Here is a 17,482-nt window from a genome sequence, read left to right on the forward strand (position 1 = left end):
GGATGCAGAACATTTTCTTAATACATTTTGTTATGCCAACTGACCTAGATATCCCCTGAAGCCCCCATCCCTGCTACTCTGGCCTTCGAAGGGTTTGGTTGTGTTCAGGAAACTTCTTTGCTTTTGGTTTAGTCCAGTTGTACTGACTATCCCTGTGTTGTGTGTTGCCCTTCCCTTCACCTGAAAAAATTTATGTCTACTATCTAGTTAGTGAATATCCCTCTCCTTTCCTCCCCACCCTCGTAACTATCAGAGAATATTTTCTTCTGTGTTTAAGCTTTATCTAGAGTTCTTATAATAGTGGTCTCATTCAATATTGTCCTTTTGCAATTAACTAATTTCTCTCAGCATTATGCCTTCCGGATTCCTCCATGCTATGAAATGTTTTGCAGATTCCTCATTGGTCTTAGTCGTTGCATAGTATTCCATTGTGTGAATATACCATAATTCATAATTCATCTGTTGATGGGCACCTTTGTTGCTTCCATCTTTTTGGTATTGTAAACAGTGCTGCGATGAACATGGGTGTGCATATGTCTGTTCGTGTGAAGGCTCTTTTTTCTTTAGGGTATATTCCAAGGAGTGGAAATGCTGGGTTGTATGCTAGTTCTGGAAACCCTGGTGGCATAGTGGTTTAGTGCTACAGCTGCTGACCAAGAGGTCGGCAGTTCAAATCCGCCAGGCGCTCCTTGGAAACTCTATGGGGCTGTTGTACTCTGTCCTTATAGGGTTGCTATGAGTTGGAATTGACTCGACGGCAGTGGGTTTGGTTTTGGTTTTTTATGGTAGTTCTATTTCTAGCTTCATAAGGAAGCGCAAAACCAATTTCCAAAGTGGTTGTACCATTTTATATTCCCACCAGCAGTGTATAAGTGTTCTAGTCTCTCCACAACCTCCCCAACATTTCTTAGTTTGTGTTTTTTGGATTAATGCCAGCCTTGTTGGAGTGAGATGGAGTTTCATTGTAGTTCTGATTTGCATTTCTCTAATAGCTAATGATCATGAGCATTTCCTCATGTATCTGTTAGCAGCCTGAATGTCTTCTTTTGTAAAGCGCCTGTTTATATCCTTTGCCCATGTTTAAATTGGGTTATTTGTCTTTTCGCTGTTGAGTTTTTGCAATATCGTGTAGATTTTAGAGATCAGACGCTGATTGGAAATGTTGTAGCTAAAAACTTTCTCCCAGTCTGTAGATAATCTTTTTACTCTTTCAGTGAAGTCTTTGGATGAGCATAGGTGTTTGATTTTTAGGAGCTCCTGGTTTTCTAATTTCTCTTCTGGTGTTTGTACACGTGAGTAATGTTTTATATGCTGTTTATGCCATGTATTAGGGCTCCTAGCGTTGTCCCTATTTTTTCTTCCATGATCTTTATCGTTTTAGATTTTATGTTTAGGTCTTTGATCCAATAAGGGCTATCGTAAATGGTATTGATTTGGTGATTTCCTCTTCCATGTTCTCTTTGTTGGTGTAGAGGAATCCAACTGATTTATGTATGTTTATCTTGTATCCTGATACTCTAATAAACTATTCTATTAGTTTTAGTAGTTTTCTTGAAGATTCCTTAGGTTTTTCTGTGTATAAAATCAGGTCATCCTCAAATAGAGATAAGTTTATTTCTTCTTTGCCAATTTGGATGCTCTTTATTTCTTTATCTAGCCTAATATGTCTGGCTAAGACCTCCAGCACAATGTTGAATAAGAGTGGTGATAAAGGACATCCTTGGCTGGTTCCCATTCTCAGGGGGAATGCTTTAAGTCTCTCTCCATTTAGGGTGATGTTGGCTGTTGGCTTTGTATAAATGGCCTTTATAATGTTGAGGAATTTCCCTTCTATTCCTATTTTGCTTAGACTTTTTATCATGAATAAGTGTTGAACTTTGTCAAATGCCTTTCCTGCATGAATTGATAAGATCATGTGGTTCTTGTCTTTGGCTTTATTTATGTGATAGATTACATTGATTGTTTTGCTGATGTTGAACCATCCCTGCATACCAGGTATGAATCCCACTTGGTCATGGTGAATTGTTTTTTTTGATATGTTGTTGGATACTATTGGCTAGAATTTTGCTGAGAATTTTTGTATCTAAGTTCATGAGGGATATAGGTCTGTAATTTTCTTTTTTTGTGGTGCCTTTGCCTGGTTTTGGTATCAGGGTTATGCTGGCTTCATAGAATGAGTTTGGGAGTATTCCACCCTTTTCTATGCTCTGAAATACCTTTAGTAGTAGTGGTGTTAACTCTTCTCTGAAAGTTTGGTAGAATTCTCCAATGAAGCTGTCAGGGCCAGGGCTTTTTTTTTGTTGTTGTTGGGAGTTTTTAATTACTTTTTCAATCTTTTTTCTTGTTATGGCTTTATTAAGTTGTTCTACCTCTGTTTTTGTTAGTTTAGGTAGGAGTGTGTTTCTAGAAATTTGTCCATTTCCTCTAGATTTTCAAATTTGTTAAGAGTACAATTTTTCATACTATTCTGTTATGATTCTTTTAATTTCAGTTGGGTCTGTTGTGATATCACCCATCTCATTTCTTATTGGGGTTACTTGCTTTGTCTCCTGTTTTTCTTTTTTCAGTCTGGCAAATGGTTTATCAATTTTGTTAATCTTTTCAAAGAACCAGCTTTTGGTCTTGTTAAGTCTTTCAGTTGTTTTTCTATTCTCTATTTCATTTAATTTTGCTCCAATTTTTATTATTTGCTTTCTTCTGCTGCCTGAAGATTCCTTTTCTTGCTCTTTTTCATGTTTATTCAACTTGTAGGGATAATTCTTTGATTTTGCCCTTTCTTCTTTTTGGATGTGTGTATTTATTGCTATAAATTGACCTCTGAGCACTGCTTTAGCTGTGTCTTAAAGGTTCTGATAGGAAGTGTTTTCATTCTGATTGGATTCTATGAATTTCTTTATTCCATCCTTAATTTCTCCTATAATCCAATTAATTTTGAGCAAAGTGTTTAGTTTCCATCCATTTGATTTCTTTTCCCAGTTTTTTCTGTTACTGACTTTTAGTTTTAGGGCTTTATGGTCAGAGAAGATGCTATGTGATATTTCAATGTTTTGAATTCTGTTTGGGCTTGCTTTATGACCTAATATATGGTCTATTCTAGAGAATGTTCCATGTGTGTTGGCAAAGAAAGTATACTTGGATGCTGTTGGGTGGAGTGTTCTGTATATGTCTATGAGGTCAAGTGGTTGATTATGGCATTTAGATTCCATGTCTTTATTGAGCTTCTTTCTGAATGTTCTGTCCTCCGCTGAAAGTGGTGTTGAAGTCTCCTGCTATTATTGTGGAGCTGTCAGTCTTGCTTTTCAGTGCTGTTAGAGTTTGTTTTATGTATCTTAAAGCCCTGTCATTGGGTGCATAAATATTTAATTTGGTAATATCCACCTGGTATACCAAACCAAACCCATTGCCGTCAAGTCAGTTCTGACTCATAGCAACCCTACAGGACAGAGTAGAACTGCCCCACAGGGTTTCCAAGGAGTGCCTGGTGGATTCGAACTACCGCCCTTTTAGTTAGCAGCCATAGCACTTAACCACTATGCCACCAGGGTTTCCACTTCTGGTATATTTTCCCTTTAGTCATTATATAGTGTCCTTCCTTATCCTTTGTGGTAGATTTAAGTTTAAAATCTATTTTGTCAGAAATTAGTATTGCCTCTCCTGCTCTTTTTCAGTTGTTGTTTGGTTAATATTTTTTTTCCATCCTTTGAGTTTTAGTTTATGTCTTTAAGTCTAAGATTTGTCTGTTGTAGGCAGCATATAGATGGATCATGTTTTTTTTTTTAATTTTTTTTTTTTAATCTGTTCTGCCACTCTGTGTCTCTTTATTGGTGCATTTAGTCCTTTTATATTCAGCGTAATTATTGATAGGTATTTTTTATGAGTTTAGTGCTGTCATTTTGATGTCTTTTTTGTGTGTTGTAGACAGTTAATTTTTCCCTTTTTTTTTTTTGCCGAGTAGTTTTTCTTTTTAAATTGTGTGTTCCTCATTTTCATTGTTGTTGATTTTGTTTTTGCTGAGTCTTTATGTTTTTCTTGTATTTTATTTTGATGTGTAGGATTGTTAGTCTCCTTTGTGGTAGCCTTAATATTTACCCCTATATTTCTAAGTTTAAACCTAACTTGTATCTCCCTATATTGCCTTGATTTCCTCTCCATATGGAAGATCTATGCCTACTTTATTTAGTCTCTCTTTATCGATTTAATGTCATCTTTTACATAACGACATTGCTGATTCCCTGTTTTGAGGGTTTTTCTATCTTGATTTATTTTTGTGATTTCCCTATCTAGGCTGATATCTGGTTGCTCTGCCCTGAGTTCTAGTGTTGAGTTGATATCTGATATTATTGATTTTCTAACCAGAGAATTCCCTTTAGTATTTCTTGTAGTTTTGGTTTGGCTTTTGCGAATTCCCTAAGCTTCTGTTTATCTGGAAATGTCCTAATTTTGCCTTAGTATCTGAGAGACAGTTTTGCTGTATATATGTATGATTCTCGGCTGGCAATCTTTCTCCTTCAAAACTGTATATATGTCATCCCATTGCCTTCTTGACTGCATGGTTTCTGCTGAGTTGTCCGAGCTTATTCTTATTGATTCTCCTTTGTAGGTTACTTTCCCCTTATTCCTGGCTGCTCTTAAAATTTTCTCTTTATTTTTGGTTTTGGTAAGTCTTGGTGACTTTCTTTTGGGATCTACCTTGTATTGGTTTGATGAGCATCTTGGATAGATATCCTTTCATCTTTCACTATGTCAGGGAAGTTTTCTGCCAACAAATCTTCAATTGTCTGTATTCTCTATTATCCCTCCCTGTTCTGGTACTCCAGTCACTTGTAGGTTATTCTTCTTGATAGAATCCCACATGATTCTTAGGGTTTCTTCATTTTTTTTTTAATTCTTTTATCTGATTTTTCTTCAAATATATTTTTGTGAAATGTTTTATCTTCAATCTCTCTAATTCTGACTTCCAGCTCCTCAATTCTGTCCTGCTCACTTTCTACTGAGTTGTCTAATTATGAAATTTTATTGTTAATCTTCTCAATTTCTGACTGCTGTCTCTCTGTGGATTCTTGCAACATATTAAATTTTTCATTATGTTCTTGAATAATATTCTTAATTTCCTCAAGTGCTTTATCTGTATGCTCTTTGGCTTGTTCTGTGTTTTGCCTGATCTCCTTCCTGATAACTCTTCCTAATAAGAGTTCTGTATATTAATCTTTTGTATTTTACATCTGGTAATTCCAGGAATACATCTTCATCTGGAAGAGTCTTTGATCCTTTGTTTCGGGAGTTTGTTGGAGCAATCATGGTCTGCTTCTTTAAGTGATTTGATAGCAACCATTGTATCCGAGCCATCTATAAGTTATTGTATTAATTTATTTTATGTTTGCTCACTGTGTCCTAGCTTCTTGCTTTTTTTTTTTTGTTTTGATATACCCAAATTGGCTACTAGAGTGAGCTAACTTGATTATTGGAGCCTTTGAAGCGCTAAGGTCCTGTCACCAGATGGCTAGAAATGTTACCAGGTGTATGAACCAGGAGTCCATTCACTATTCTTGTATAGATTCAGCTCAGGTGTCCAGGTTGTCAGTTACCTAGTGTGTGGTTCAGGCTCTCACCTACTATCTTAGAGGAGCAGTGGTGATTGGTATATTCACAGGTTTCTGGTTGCAGCAGGGGTTCACACTCTGAGGAAGGCATGGGGCTGACAACCTTCCCCTGTCTGTGAGGAAGGCGCATCTCTGTTCTCTAGAGTGCTTTGGTGGGTAGGCTCTGCAGCTGTACCATAGGCACCCAATGCTTTTAACTGTAAGTACTGGGAGGGACCACTTAGCCTTGGACCCCTGTTGTGGGTGGTTAGGTGGTGTAGGTGGAGCCACCAGTCCTCAGTCCCCTGCTGTGGGTAGGTGAAGGCACTGTTTAATAGGCAGAGTGTTATCAAGCATTGAAAATCTGCCTCTCCACCACACAGCTGAAACAGTTATAGTCAGACCTCAAAGAGATTCACCCTTGCAAAAAACAGCCAGATCGTACCTGCCGTAATGGAGCCACCTGGATACGTGCAGTGGTGAGAGGCAAAGTCTGTGGACTGCTCGTGCCTGGACAGGAGCCACTTCTGCTCTGAGTTTCCAGATTAGGGGAGTTGGCAGAGTATTTTTCCCCCTTTTATTAATTTGTTCCTTCTCCAAGGCTGGGAGAATGGCTCAGGGAGCTCAGCAGGACCTATCTCAGGCCTAGGGAAATCAACTGTTACTGCAGCAGAGGGAGGGCCTGGGGCAGAAGGAGGAGGGATCAGATAGATGGGAGAGAGTTCTTTCAAAAGGAGGAACTATTAGATCCAAGCAGTAAATTAGACAAAATCACTTATCTTGTGCCGAGAGTGTTGTTTTATCTCAGATTCTGAAGGCTTGCATAGATCCTGTGCTTTGGCTCCGTCCCACCATGGTCACTCCAGGGGGTCAAGAGAGTGCCACCTCACTTGCTTTCTTTGGCTGAAGCAGCCGCATCCTGAATGCCACCACCAGCCCTGCCGTTGTCGTGCCAGGGGTGTGCCACTTTGCTTACCTTCTTTCACTGAAGCAGCCATGCCCTGAACACTACCGCCAGCCCCACTGTGGTAGTGCCAGGGAATCAGGGCTGAGGCACTCCCGCTGACTTGGCAACTCCTCACTGCTTCTCTACTGTCTCTCCCTCCCCCTGTCACTCAGTCCGATTTCTTAACTTTGCCTTTGATGATCAGGGTTCCTAGCTTGTCATATATATAATCAATTCACTTGTTTTTGGGGGGCCTTTTTTTTGTTGTAAAAAGGACCACCGGAAGCATCTGACTACTGTGCTATCTTGGCCCTGCCTACTCCTTAGTTCAATTCTGAGAATCTAGAATTGAAGACACACAAAACATCAGCTTGGCCTCTGTGGTTTCCCCTCCATTTTCTTGCTTCTTAGAAGTCCACTTAGCCTTTAGAATTAGGCTACCAATCTCAGGGGATAGTGTACTTGAGTAAAATTAAATTTTACCTCAAGTGACAATAAAAGATATGGATTTAGTATACCTTTGGGACCAAACTATTCAGTTTAATTAGGTATAATTTGATCAACATGGACATAATTTATTTTGGCATATGGACAAAGAAGGGCAAAAGTAAAGTTCTCTTTTGTGAAGAAGGGATTACTCCATGATTCACGCTGGAAGCAAAATTTTGAGGGCCAATTTGGAGGCAGAAATGGAAACCCCTATTTAAGTCCAGGAGGTTTCTTAGATTTGTCTTTTATTTCTACAATGAGACTTATTTAATAACATTAAATGCTTATGAAATCTAGTACAGTTTACTACATTTGTCTTTCTGCTGAAAAACAAAGAAAAATCTTACACTAATGGCATTCAAAATGTGGGGTAAATAGTAGTCCCTCTTTATCTGCAGTTTCACTTTCTGTGGTTTCAGATATGCACGTCAACCACGGTCTGCAGTGCCTGTGTTCAAGTAACTCTTACTTAATAATGGCGATGTGTGAGAGCCACCTTGCACGTGGATCTTCCAGCCCCAGTCAAGCCTTTAGATGATTGCAGCCCTGGCCAACATTTTGAAGGCAAACTCTTGAGAGACCCTGAACGAGTACCAAGTTGCTCCTGGATTCCCAACCTCAGAAACTGTAAGACTGCAAATGTTTTTTATTAACTGAGGCACCATCTAACATTCCTCATTGTAGGCTTTGATAAAAAAGAAATAGAAATACATTACCTAGGCCTTGAGGCCTAAGCAGAACCTCCTACTCCTTCTTGAGTCTAAATCTTGAGATATTAGTACCTTATATAAGAATTCATAGAAGAAGGATGACAAAATGACAGAGAAAATATGATGGCTGGTAATTTGACTTATCTCCCTAGGCACTTGCATGGAGAAAGGAAAGAGTAAGAGAGAGGCCTGAGTTCACTTGTCCACACAATTGCATATAGTAGGAAAGAAAGATAACCATTCATATGTGTGGGAAACCTGTCCACTAGTTACAAGGTTTTATCTCTAGTCCCAGACTCTAACCAATCAGATTAGCAACTTCTCTTGGGGTAAGGATAGGGAGGCTAGGAAGACACAGAAATGGCATGGGGGAAGGAATAAAAAATGTTGTTATCTGGTACAGAAAGCATTTTAATTCCTGCTTTTCATAGGAGAAAACTGAGATATGGAAAGGTTAATTGAAGTTTAGTGAAGTAATGGTTTATTTCCAAGATTCCATGAATGAAAATCCCAACTATTATATTCAGTCATAGTGGTCACATCAGGTTAAAGACACAGCCATTGCTGTTGATCTTGTGATGAATTCCAAACTTAATTTTTTTTTTGTGACATTTCTTCTGTGTCACATGTACCTGGCTTATGCATTAAAGCAACTAAAGATATACATTTAAGAAGTAGGAACATGGGAGGAAACTTGGAATCATGCATTGCCCCCATTCTTTCCAGAGGTAAGGAAACTAGCATCCCAACCATTAATGGTTGAGAGTGGGGCCTTGGTCTTCTTTCCTCCTCTCTGGTACTTTTTTCTGTGTAACACTGTGGAGGGATTTCTGAGTATATTTCCCTTCTGAGGTGGATTGGCATATTCAACTGTATAAAAGTTAGAGCAGTGTTGTAGAGAGAGTCCTGGTTTTAGAGCCAGAAACTGCAAGTTAAGTTTCAACTCCATCATGCATAAGCTTGTGCGATCTGGGCACACTCTTCTCAGTTTCTTGTTCTGAAAAATGGGTATAAGAATATTTGCCAATGTTTCAGCATAGTTGTTAGGGTAAAAGGAGATACCAGCTGTAAAACTCCCTGTAGGGTCCAAAGGTGCTTGGCAAAGATAAGGAACCAGTATTTGGAAATATAAATTTATAAAATAAGCCACCTGATAGGCTAAGATGGCCATGCCTCTAGATTCTTAAATATGGGTTCCTCAATAATTTTTCACCTCTCTACCATCCAGCATTTCACTCCCTTGTCTTTCCACATGATTCTGTTTCCACTGATGGTGGTCAAGCTGAATTCTGGACCCAGAGTTCTAGTACCATTTGAGATCAGTGGCTCAATTTTCTATATGGGATGAGTTTTTTTCCCCACCGCTAGAATGAGCAGAGTATGTCAAAACCACTTTGGAGGAAAGGAAGTGAAGAATCCTATCATTAATAGGAGACTTAAAAGTTTTGGGTAAGTGTGGACATCGTGACTGGCTGGCAACTGCTCCAGCTAACAGTGGATATTTATTATCATAGAAGATAATTTGAATTTGCAGAGGTTCCATACGAACCATTACATGGTCACAGGTATAATTAACAGCAGAATAGCAGAACTGTTGAGGAGGGATATTAACATTTATTCAGTGCCTACCACACACACTCCTCACATCTGTCAGTTTGTCATACTGTGGTGGCATGCATATTGCTGTGATGCTGGAAGCTATGCCACTGGTATTTAAAATATTAACAGGGTCACTCATGGTTGACAGGTTCCAACTGAGCTTCCAGACTAAGACAGACTAAGAAGGACCTGGCAGTCTATTCAGAAAAATTAGCCAGTGAAAACCTTATAAATAGCAGTGGAACATTGTCTGGTACAGCGCCGAAAGATGAGCCCCTCAGGTTGGAAGGCACTTAAAATACGACTGGAGAAGAGCTGCCTCCTCAAAGAAGAGTCAACCTTAATGATGCAGTTGGAGTCTAGCTTTCGGGATCTACATTTGCTGATGTGGCACAACTCAAAATAAGAAGAAACAGCTGCAAACATCCATTTATAATAGGAATGTGGAATGCACAAAGTATGAATCTAGGAAAATTAGAAGTTGTCAAAAATGAAATGGAACACATAAAGATCAATATCCTAGGTATTAGTGAGCTGAAATGGACTTGTATCAGCCATTATGAATCAGACAATAATATGGTCTTCTATGCCAGGAATGAGGAATGACAAATTGAAGAGGAATGGTCTTGCATTCATCATCAAATAGAATATTTCAAGATCTATCCTGAAGTACAACACTGTCAGTGATAGGATAATATCCATACGCCTACAAGGAAGAACAGTTAACATGACTATTATTCAAATTTACGCACCAACCACTAAGGCCAAAGATGAAGACATTGAAGATTTTTACCAACTTCTGTGGTCTGAAATTGATCAAACATGCAATCGAGATGCATCGATAATTACTGGTGATTGGAATGTGAAAGTTGGAAACAAAGAAGAAGGATTGGTAGTTGGGAAATACGGCCTTGGTGACAGAAACAATGCCAGAGATCAAATGATAGAATTTTGCAAGACCAATGACTTCTTCATTGCAAATACCTTTTTTCAACAATATAAATGGCAACTATACACATGGACGCCGTCAGATGGAATACACAGGAATCAAACGACTGCACTTGTGGAAAGAGACCATAGAAAGGCTCAATATCATCAGTCAGAACAAGGCCAGGGGCCGACTGCAAAACAGACCATCAATTGCTCATATGCAAATTCAAATTGAAGTTGAAGACAATTAAACTAAGTCCACAAGAGCCAAAGTACAACCTTAAGTATATCCCACCTGAATTTACAGGCCATCTCAAGAATAGATTTGATGCATTGAACACTAATGACCAAAGACCAGATGAGTTGTGGAATGACATCAAGGACATCATACATGAAGAAAACAAGAGGTCATTAAAAAGATAGGTAAGAAAGAAAAGACTAAAGGGTATGTCAGAAGAGACTCTGACACTTACTCTTGAATGTAGAGTAGCTAAAGTGGAGGGAAGAAACGATGAAGTAAAAGAGCTGAACAGAAGATTTCAAGGTGCAGCTGGGGAAGACAAAGTATTAAAATGACATGTGCAAAGACCTGGAGTTAGAAAGCCAAAAGTGAGGAACACTCAGCATTTCTCAAGCTGAAAGAACTGAAGAAAAAATTTAGGCCTCGCGTCGAAATGTTGGAGGATTCTGTAGGGGAAAATATTAAACAACGCAGGAAGCATCAAAAGAAGATGGAAGGAATACAGTCACTGTACAAAATGAATTGGTTGGCATTCAGTCATTTCAGGAGGTAGCATATGATCAAGAACCTATGGTACTGAAGGAAGAAGTCTAAGCTGTATTGAAGGCATTGGCAAAAAACAAGGCTCCAGGAATTGACGGAGTACCAACTGAGATGTTTCAACAAACCGATGCAGCGCTGAAGGTATTCACTCGTCTATGCCAAGAAATTTGGAAGACAGCTACCTGGCCAACCAACTGGAAGAGATCCATATTTGTGCCCATTCCAAAGAAAGACGATACAACAGAATGCAGAAATTATCGAACAATATCGTTAATATTACACACAAGTAAAATTTTGCCAAAGATCATTCAGTAGCTGAACATTGACAGGGACCTGCCAGAAATTGAAGCCAGATTCAGAAGAGCACGTGGAACCAGGGATATCATTGCTGATGTCAGATGGATTGTGACTGAAAATAGAGAATACCAGAAAGATGTTTACCTGTGTTTAATTGACTATGTAAAGGCATTTGACTGTGTGGCTCATAACAAATTATGGCTAACATTGTGAAGGATGGGAATGCCAGAACACTTCATTGTGTTTGTGAGGAACCTGTATATAGACCAAGAGGCAGTTGTTCCAACAGAACAAGGGGAAACTGCCTGGTTTAAAATCAAGAAATGTGTGTGTCAGGCTTGTGTCCTTTCACCACACCTATTCAATCTGTATGCTGAGCAAATAATCAAAGAAACTGGTCTACATGAAGAAGAGCATGACATCAGGATTGGAGGAAGACTCATTAACAACCTGCAATATGCAGATGACACAACCTTGCTTGCTGAAAGTGAAGAAGACTTGAAGCACTTATTGATAAAGATCAAAGACTACAGTCTTCAGCATGGATTATGCCTCAACATAAAGAAAACAAAAATCCTCACAACTGGACCAATAAGCAACATCATGACAAACAGAGAAAAGATTGAAGTTGTCAAGTATTTCACTTTACTTGAATCCACTATTAACATCCCTGGAAGCAGCAGTCAAGAAAATAAAGAACACATTGCACTGGGCAAATCTGCTGCAAAAGACCTCTTACAAGTGTTAAAAAGCAAAGAAATCACTTTAAGGACTGTGTGCCTGACCCAAGTCATGGTGTTTTCAATCACCTCATATGCATGTGAAAGTTGGACAATGAATAAGGAAGACTGGAGAAGAATTGATACCTTTGAATTATGGTGTTGGCAAAGAATATTGAATATACCATGGACTGCCAGAAGAAGAAACGAGTATAGCCAAAATGCTCCTTAGAAGCAAGGTTAGTGAGATTCATCTCCCATATTTTGGACATGTTATCAGGAGGGACCAGTCCCTGAAGAAGAACATCATGCTTCTAAAGTAGAGGGTTAACGAAAAAGAGGAAGACCCTCAACACAATGGATTGACACAGTGGTTGCAACAATGGGCTGAAACATAGCAAGGTTTGTGAGGATGGCGCAGGACTAGGCAGTGTTTCGTTTTGTTGTGCATAGGGTCGCTGTGAGTTAAAACTGACTTGAGTACACCTAACAACAACAACAACCACACACAAGGCAGAAAGTAAGATGTAAGGTTGGAGTCATCCTTATTTTGCAGATGAAACACCTGAAGTTCAGACAGGTTTGGCAGCTTCCCTAAGGCCACAAGATTAAGAGCAGCATACTTAAGACTTGAATATATGTCATTGCACTTCCTGCAGTCTCACATCAGGGAGTTCCAACCCACGCATTTCGAATCTAGTCATTTATCTAATTTTTAAATTACGGTAAGAATATACACAACAATTTCTACACGTAAAATTCAGTGACTTGGATTACATTCTTCAAGTCGTGTGACCATCCTCACTATCTTTTCCAAATTATTCCACCACCATTAACATAAACTCAATGACCCCTAAGCAAAAATTCTCCATTCCCACCCCTAGTAACTGCTTATAATTTTTGGTTTCTATATATTTGTTTGGAGCCCTGGTAGAGAAGGGGTTAAGTGCTTGGCTTCTAATCGAAAAATTCGTTGTTTGAACCCACCAGGCACTCCACAGGAGAAAGATGTGGCAGTCTGCTTTGGTAATGATTACAGCCTTGAAACCCTACGGGGTGGTTCTACTCTGCCCTATAGGGTCGCTATGAGTCAGAATCTGCTTGATGGCGATGGGATATATTTGCTGATTTCATGTGAGTGCGATCACACTGGAAGGTTAGCAGTTCAAACTCACCCAGAGGCACCTTAAAAGACAGGCCTCATGACCTGCTTCAGCAAGGTCACAGCCTTGAAAACCCTATGGAAGAGTTCTACTCTGCACACAGGAGATCACCATGAGTCAGAATCCACTCCACAGCAACTAACGACAACAATGTATTTGCTTATTTTATACCAGTGAGATCATTCAGTATTTTTCCTTTTGCAACTTACTTATTTCACTCAGCCTAACGTGTCCAGGGTCCATCCATGTTGTGGCGTGCATCAGGGCTTCACTTCTCTTTGTGGCTGATCAATACTGCATCGAGTGCATATGCAATATTTTGTTTCTCCATTCATTTCTTGATGGACATTTCGATTGTTTCCACATTTTGGCTGTTGTGAAAAGTGCTGCAAGGAACCCTGGTGTATCATTTAGCTATGTTTTGAAAAAGAGAGAAAATATATGGTGAAATACAGTTATTAAAATAGCTTAACCAATTGCCCAGAGATTGCAAAGGTGCAGTGCTTGGAAACTTTGAGCAAAGGAAGGTCAAAACATTGATTAAAAATGAAAAATAAAAGCCTCATGTTTCTCCTACCTCTTGACGTCAGGCAAAGATACTCTTTTAATGACAGACCCCTTTCTGATCTTGCTATCAGAGGGTAGATTTCAAATCTAGGGCCATTTATGAGTGAAAGGTAAAGAAAACCACAAGAAAACGGGATCAAAAACAAGGATTCGAGGCACAGTCTGGGAAGAAGAAATTAAGTGAAACTCAGGGAGTTCTCAAACTAAGAAAAGAGATTGTGTTTCACAACGTGCAAAAACAAATGCCAAAATACGTAGACTTCTAGGAAGCAAAGAAGTTAGCAAATTTTCCAATGCGTTAATAGTTCTTGGTATTGTGAGAGCACAGTCTGATTTGCACATCTGACTGAAATATTTTCCTTAGCAAACAACCTCTTTCTCAGTAGTGATTCTTAATGTCTCTGTTAAAAGGCGACTCATACTTTGGAAATCTGAGCGCTTTAATCAGAAAAATAAAATTTATCGAGCACATACTATGTGCCTGTCTATGACCTAGGCACAGGGGAGAAAAATGTGAACAGGACAGATGCTAGCTTTCAGGGAGCTTACAGTCAAGTAAGCAAGAAATTACATATAACATGTTCACCAGGGTTAAGAGCTCAAATGAAGGTAGGACAAGGTGCTTGTTAAAATGAAATAGTTGTTGTTGTTAGTTGCCATTGAGCCAGCATACACTCATGGCAATCTTATGTATAACAGAATGGAACATTGTCCAGTCTCTGCATCTTCATGATTGTTGGTATATTTGAGTACATTGTTGAGGCTATTGTATCAGCTTATCTCATTGAGGGTTTCCCGTGTTTTTGCTTCCCCTCTGCTACCAAACATGATGTCTTTTTCTAGCAATTGTTTTTTCCTGATGACTTGTTCAAAGTAAGTGAGCTGAAGTCTCACCATCGAGAGTATATCCAATATTCTTTGCCAACACCACAGTTTGAATATATCAATTCTTCTCCATCTTCCTTTTTCATTGGCCAACTTTTGCATGCATTTGAGGCAATTGAAAAGACCGTGGCTTGGGTCAGCCATATGTTAGTCATCAAAGTGACTAAACCAAACACTACAGCAAACTCGTTGCCATCGAATAGATTCCAACTCCTAGTGACCCTACAGGACAGAGCAGAGCTGCCCCATAGAGTTCCCAAGGAGAACCTGGTGGATTCAAACTGCCGACCCTTTGGTTAGCAGCCGTAGCACTTAACCACTACACCACCAGGGTTTCCATGACCTGAATAAGATACCCTTTTTTTTTAATAATTTTTATTGTGCTTTAAGTGAAAGTTTACAAATCAAGTCAGTCTGTCACATACAAGCTTATATACACCTTACTCCATACTCCCGCTTACTCTCCCCCTAATGAGTCAGCCCGCTCCCCCCTTCCAGCCTCTCCTTTCGTGATGATTTTGTCAGTTTCTAACCCTCTCTAACCTCTTATCTCCCCTCCAGACAGGAGATGCCAACACAGTCTCAAGTGTCCACCTGATACAAGTAGCTCACTCTTCGTCAGCATCTCTGTCCAACCCATTGTCCAGTCCCTTCCATGTCTGATGAGTTGTCTTTGGGAATGATTCCTGTCCTGGGCCAACAGAAGGTTTGGGGACCATGACCGCCGGGATTCCTCTACTCTCAGTCAGACCATTAAGTCTGGTCTTTTTATGAGAATTTGGGGTCTGCATCCCACTGTTCTCCTGCTCCCTCAGGGGTTCTCTGTTGTGCTCCCTGTCAGGGCAGTCATTGGTTGTGGCCGGGCACCATCTAGTTCTTCTGGTCTCAGGATGATGTAAGTCTCTAGTTCATGTGGCCCTTTCTGTCTCTTGGGCTCTTAGTTACCGTGTGACCTTGGTGTTCTTCATTCTCCTTTGCTCCAGGTGGGTTGAGACCAATTGATGCATCTTAGATGGCCGCTTGTTAGCATTTAAGACCCCAGACACCACATTTCAAAGTGGGATGCAGAATGTTTTCATAATAGAATTATTTTGCCAATTGACTTAGAAGGCCCCTTAAGCCATAGTCTCCAAACCCCTGCCCTTGCTCCGCTGACCTTTGAAGCATTCAGTTTATCCCGGAAACTTCTTTGCTTTTGGCCCAGTCCAGTTGAGCTGACCTTCTGTGTATTGAGTATTGTCCTTCCGTTCACCTAAAGTAGTTCTTATCTACTGACTAATCAGTAAATAACCCTCTCCCACCCTCCCTCCCTCTCCCCCTCGTAACCACAAAAGTATGTGTTCTTCTCAGTTTATACTATTTCTCAAGATCTTATAATAGTGGTCTTATACAATATTTGTCCTTTTGCCTCTGACTAATTTCACTCAGCATAATGCCTTCCAGGTTCCTCCATGTTATGAAATGCCTCACAGATGCCTCACTGTTCTTTATCGATGCGTAGTATTCCATTGTGTGAATATACCATAATTTATTTAACCATTCATCTGTTGATGGACACCTTGGTTGCTTCCAGCTTTTTGCTATTGTAAACAGAGCTGCAATAAACATTGGTGTGCATATATCTGTTCGTGAAAAGGCTCTTATTTCTCTAGGGTATATTCCGAGGAGTGGGATTTCTGGGTGGTATGGTAGTTCTATTTCTAACTTTTTAAGAAAACTCCAGATAGATTTCCAAAGTGGTTGTACCATTTTACATTCCCACCAGCAGTGTATAAAAGTTCCAATCTCTCCGCAGCCTCTCCAACATGTATTGTTTTGTGTGTTTTTGGATTAATGCCAGCCTTGTTGGAGTGAGATGGAATCTCATCGTAGTTTTAATTTCCATTTCTCTAATGGCTAATGATCGAGAGCATTTTCTCATGTGTCTGTTAGCTGCCTGAATATCTTCTTTAGCGAAGTGCGTGTTCATATCCTTTGCCCACTTCTTGATTGGGTTGTTTGTCTTTTTGTGGTTGAGTTTTAACAGAATCATACAGATTTTAGAGATCAGATGCTGGTCGGAGATGTCATAGCTGAAAATTCTTTCCCAATCTGTAGGTGGTCTTTTTACTCTTTTGGTGAAGTCTTTACATGAGCATAGGTGTTTGATTTTTAGGAGCTCCCAGTTATCTGGTTTCTCTTCGTCATTTTTGGTAATGTTTTGTATTCTGTTTATGCCTTGTATTAGGGCTCCTAATGTTGTCCCTATTTTTTCTTCCATGATCTTTATCGTTTTAGTCTTTATGTTTAGGCCTTTGATCCACTTGGAGTTAGTTTTTGTGCATGGTGTGAGGTATGGGTCCTGTTTCATTTTTTTGCAAATGGATATCCAGTTATGCCAGCACCATTTGTTAAGAAAACTATCATTTCCCCAATAAACTGACACTGGGCCTTTGTCAAATATCAGCTGCTCATATGTGGATGGATTTATATCTGGGTTCTCAATTCTGTTCCACTGGTCTATGTGCCTGTTGTTGTACCAGTACCAGGCTGTTTTGACTACTGTAGCTGTATAATATGTTCTAAAATCAGGTAGAGTGAGGCCTCCCACTTTGTTCTTCTTTTTCAGTAATGCTTTACTTATCTGGGGCTTCTTTCCCTTCCATATGAAGTTGGTGATTTGTTTCTCCATCACATTAAAAAATGTCATTGGAATTTGGATTGGAAGTGCATTGTATGTGTAGATGGCTTTTGGTAGAATAGACATTTTTACTATGTTAAGTCTTCCTATCCATGAGCAAGGTATGTTTTCCCACTTATGTAGATCCTTTTTAG

At 39.5% G+C, this 17,482-nt stretch overlaps 1 protein-coding gene across 4 annotated transcripts in view; it reads left to right on the top strand.

Annotated features, from left to right (window-relative positions):
• CRADD (CASP2 and RIPK1 domain containing adaptor with death domain) overlaps positions 1-17,482 on the top strand; it is a 304,520-nt gene that overhangs the window by 253,417 nt on the left and 33,621 nt on the right. The window contains exon 4 of one of the 4 annotated variants that reach the window (XR_007517308.1): positions 7,434-7,641. The exons of 2 other annotated variants lie outside the window; for them this stretch is intronic. Coding sequence is in view for 1 of the 2 variants with exons in the window: in XM_049884062.1 (XP_049740019.1) it covers positions 7,434-7,552 (119 nt within the window). In the remaining variant the exon portion in view is untranslated. Of the gene's footprint in view, positions 1-7,433; positions 15,937-17,482 lie in introns of those variants that run through there. One more of the 4 variants, XM_049884062.1, reaches the window with a different exon arrangement.

The sequence above is a fragment of the Elephas maximus genome, chromosome 4 (genome assembly GCF_024166365.1).
Source record: "Elephas maximus indicus isolate mEleMax1 chromosome 4, mEleMax1 primary haplotype, whole genome shotgun sequence".
NCBI classification, from domain to species: domain Eukaryota; kingdom Metazoa; phylum Chordata; class Mammalia; order Proboscidea; family Elephantidae; genus Elephas; species Elephas maximus.